This window comes from Festucalex cinctus, chromosome 15 (assembly GCF_051991245.1).
Source record: "Festucalex cinctus isolate MCC-2025b chromosome 15, RoL_Fcin_1.0, whole genome shotgun sequence".
Taxonomy (NCBI): domain Eukaryota; kingdom Metazoa; phylum Chordata; class Actinopteri; order Syngnathiformes; family Syngnathidae; genus Festucalex; species Festucalex cinctus.
The window spans coordinates 23,008,908-23,012,985 of NC_135425.1; the positions used below are offsets into that span (position 1 = coordinate 23,008,908).

Sequence of the window (4,078 nt, forward strand, 5' to 3'; positions counted from 1 at the left end):
TTTGTTACTTGTGCTTTATTTGGAGAAAAACAAATTTGAATTCAACATATTGCACCAGTCATATATGACATGGTATTGTTTATTAAGGAAGGAATAATAAAGTATAACAAATCAATCATACATGCTGCTTGATGGAAAAGTGTTCATGTGTTTTCTGTCACATTCTGTTGTTATGGTCCTCAAATAGCTTCCTCTCTCAGCAAAATCTGGAAAGAACAAAAACAAATGTAAAAATGATCAATTTTCTTTGACTTGTGACATTCAGCGAAGTGAAAGTCCTTCTCACCGGAGCGGCTTCATCATCGGTGTTGGCGTCGGGACGTCGCCAATCGGCTTTGGTCAGAATTCCGAACACAACAAGACTGAACGCCACGATCAGGGCGCCCAGCGTGTTGGCAAACAGCGCCTCTGCAGGCAGGGAGCTGTAAGCTTTTGCTAACACGCCGTCGCTAACAAACAACAAAGAAAGAGAGTGACTTCAAATATTATTATTATTTTTGTGTATTATTTTCAGCAATTTTTCAATTTACAGCGCAAAGAAGAGCTGTTCGTTGATCCCGCTGATGCAGGCGGCCAGACTGAGCATCAGCACCGCTTGACCCGTCCACACGTGGATCCCCTTCAGGGCGCCGCCCAACCGCGGCGCAGAACACGGCAGCAAGAAGCCGACCAGGCCCAAGAACCACTGTGGATTAAGTGGATAATTACAGATTAATGACTCTCTTAAAAAGGTTTATATTTTCCTACAGATTAAATGTTTAACACCTTGGCTGACGTTATAGCGTTTATCAACTCTTTCTCACTCACTTCATTAGGACCCATGGTTAGAAAAAAATAAAAATAAATCAGCAAAATAACCACATAAAAAAACGGAAAATGTGAGCACAAAATACAACAGACTATCTACAAAGTAACAAGGAACTGATTGCCGGTTGATGTGTTGCTGCCATCTAGTGGCGGACTCAAGTATCTGAAGCAACTCAAAGCAAAAAAGAAACATTTAAAAAGTCAATTCGTCAGGTCAACCAATACCTGCCACGCAAACGTCACCACGGCGCACATTCCCACCCAGCTGTGCAGGGAGTACATTGAGGGGATGTTCAGGCTGCGGTGGACGTCGAAGGCGGCGTGGAGGCCGACGACGGCGAGCGTCAGAGCGGCCAGCATCAGCCCCGCGTGGGCCACTTTCGATGCCAGCTTCTGCTGAGACCACCCAAAAGGAACACGGAACAGGACGGCGGCTGCCGAGAATCCAGGGAAAGAAGACGTGGAAAAAAATGGAACATCTATGTATTGATATGAATTTTTTATAGCATAACCTGAGTTTTAAAAAATCGAGGGGCAAAAAAATGACAATTTGGTTGTCACTTTATGGGTCATTCCAGAATTAGAGGACATTTTCTGTCCAACCTTTATTTATATGAAATTTGAAAACAAACAAACAAAAACACAGTTGTTGTGTAAGTTACAAGACAAATATACACACAGTATGGCATCTAATATAAAAATGCAGCATATAGTTATAGAAAGTATGTAACTGAAACTGTAATCAAAAAATGATACCTATTTTTCAAAATACCCAACTTGATGACCAGCTAACATTTTCAAATCAGCTTTTTGGGTTACGATTTTGTTAACAGATATGTCTGGTATAAAACAATGCATTTTATTGCAGACATATTTTAAATACTAGTACAAAATTATGCTCTGAAGTTGTCTCTTAATATAAGCATTTTTTTTTTAATTATACAGCTGACCTGTTAGCATAACTGCTAACCCAGCTAGCATGTCCATCTGAGCAAAATCTCAAATATTAGCATTGATTTGTAACCGTTACCATAGAATGCTACTAAAATGAAATTAGTATTCAAATTACATTTTATTTTATTGAATTATAAATGATTTCTAAATACTTGTATTTGTAATTTTAATTAAATATATTTTTTTAATAAACAAAAACAAATTAAACTCACCGAGGCCATAGATGACCAGCAGTCCGCTGATCATGAGGACGGGGTGCCAGTTGAACTGGGCCTCGGTTCCATCCCAGGCGAATCCGCCGCGCCAATTCCAGTTCCAGATGACGACCAAGACCACGCAAAGGAGGCCCAAGTTGACGCACAAGCAGCAGGACATGTAGAAAGGCGCCAACGATCCCATCGAAAAAGTGTCCACTTACCCTCCTTTGCTCGGACTCCGCAATTGTGGCGCGGCCAAAGGATTGTCTCGGATTCATAAAATGTCCAACAGGAGATGTGATATGCGGTCAGGCGGGAGGACGCCTTCGCGTCATCATTTCATACTTTTTGATTGATTTTTTTTGCCAGCGTTTTCATTCTTAAATAACATGCTGAGTCATATAGCTTGCAAATTAGCAATCATGCTAATGTTTTTTTGGTAAATGCTTCCCTCAAGACACAGGGTAACTCATAAACAGCAAATTTGGATTTTTAGCATTTTCTTTTCGTGTTAACAACCAAACTCTAAAGACAGAATATGAGTATATAAAGTATCACACTAATGATAGGTTTTTAAGCTGTACAAATACATGGTAGCTCAGAGCTAACTAATGCTAACTAATTTTTGTGTCTTTCTGCCAGCCATGAAGACTAACGCTAGCTAACACCACGCAAAGTAGGAGGCGTGCTAGTGCTAATGATTTTATGTGCTGTAAAACACATGCTAGCTTTTTTTTTTTAATTTTTATTTAAATACGCTCTAAAATACACAATAGTAGTTAAGTAAGTAACCTTCATTTGTATAGCGCCTTTCACAGACAGGTCACAAAGCGCTTCACATGGTTAAAATAGCCTACATGTTAGCTCATAGCAAGCAAATTAGCTTCAATGGTAATGTTTATTTTTATTTTTTTATGCCCTTTAACAAACAAACTAACCAGAGACTTTTTCTACCACCTTGACTGACCAAGTACTATTTCTAGTAGCTACCTTGGCTATAAGGTGCTATTTGTCTATCCTTGTCTTCCAGGTTAGCCCTAGGTACTATTTTCTAGTAGCTTGGCTAAGCAGGTACACTACCCTGACCTACTAGACACAATTTCTAGTACTTTACAGACCATGTAGCCTACTATTTATCGCACCTTGGCTATTGGGTATCTCACACTTTGGCTGATAAGGTCCTGATTTTTTTGTTTGTCATTTGTCATTTTTTGTGGTCTGACCAGGTACTAGAAACAGTACCTTGTTGGATACGATTTTGAGTTCCTTGGCTGACCAAATACAAGTTTCCGCTATCTTCTATCCGACTGGCTAGGTACTGTTTCTACTACTGTGACTGACATGACGAGGTTCCAAAAGTTTCAAAGTCAGCTGTGTGGACCACAATTGTCTGATTTTCATTCTATTCTAATAAATTGCTTCTTTCCGACATCAAACATAAATTCCTGTAGATAATGAGCTAAGTAGCCTCACCATTTCCCTGAAACAAAGAATCACGAGGCTGCCTGTCATCTGACTTCTCCGGTGGGAACTGGAGCGAAGTTCCCACAGCACTAGTGACAGTAGAGATTTTTTTTTTTTTTTTTTTTTTTTTTTTTTTAATAGGGTTTAGAGCCTGAACAATGACAGCCTCTGACCACAAAAAGAGCCGGAGACACGCTCGTTATCTTTTATGAAGCTTTTATCAGAAGTAATTTGTTCAAGGTACAAATCTTGGAAACGGGGAAAAATCCACAAAGTAAAGTCACCTTCAAACCCAAAATGGCCACCCATGTGTTCACAATCTTACTTCTTTTTTGATGGTTTGTTCATTTTGCCATTTTAGACATGGAGCGCTAGAGTTTATTACTTTTTTTGTTTTAGTTTTAGTAGTTACGTATATTTGTACATGCTTTCCAAGGTAATATTTCCAGGGGACTGACTAGATACAGTGGAGTTTGCCGGATTTTTAGTCTAATCTTAACTAATGAGGTATATTATTTCTTCCCTTTGCTGACAAGGTATGCCATCTATTAGCTTGGCTAACCAGGTATCATTTTTAGTACCTTGAACAAAGTTCAGCTAAAATACTGAAAATTAAATGCATTGTCTACAAAAAAAAAAGGAATAAATAATACAAA

General features: G+C 39.0%; 1 protein-coding gene across 2 annotated transcripts; it reads right to left on the reverse strand.

Annotated features, from left to right (window-relative positions):
- Positions 1 to 40: 40 nt before the first annotated feature.
- Positions 41 to 3,499, reverse strand: LOC144002423 (lysosomal membrane ascorbate-dependent ferrireductase CYB561A3-like). Of its 2 annotated transcripts, none has more exons than XM_077497635.1 (6): positions 3,101 to 3,499; positions 1,974 to 3,016; positions 1,033 to 1,241; positions 531 to 685; positions 287 to 449; positions 41 to 206 (listed from the first exon to the last, which is right to left on the reverse strand). In XM_077497635.1, the coding sequence occupies exons 2-6, from the start codon at positions 2,158 to 2,160 to the stop codon at positions 180 to 182; spliced, it is 741 nt and encodes a 246-aa protein (XP_077353761.1). In that variant the 5' UTR covers positions 2,161 to 3,016; positions 3,101 to 3,499; the 3' UTR covers positions 41 to 179. The 2 variants fall into 2 exon arrangements, with proteins under 2 accessions (XP_077353761.1, XP_077353762.1); XM_077497636.1 differs by having other exon boundaries at positions 1,974 to 2,225; positions 3,432 to 3,482.
- Positions 3,500 to 4,078: the final 579 nt, after the last annotated feature.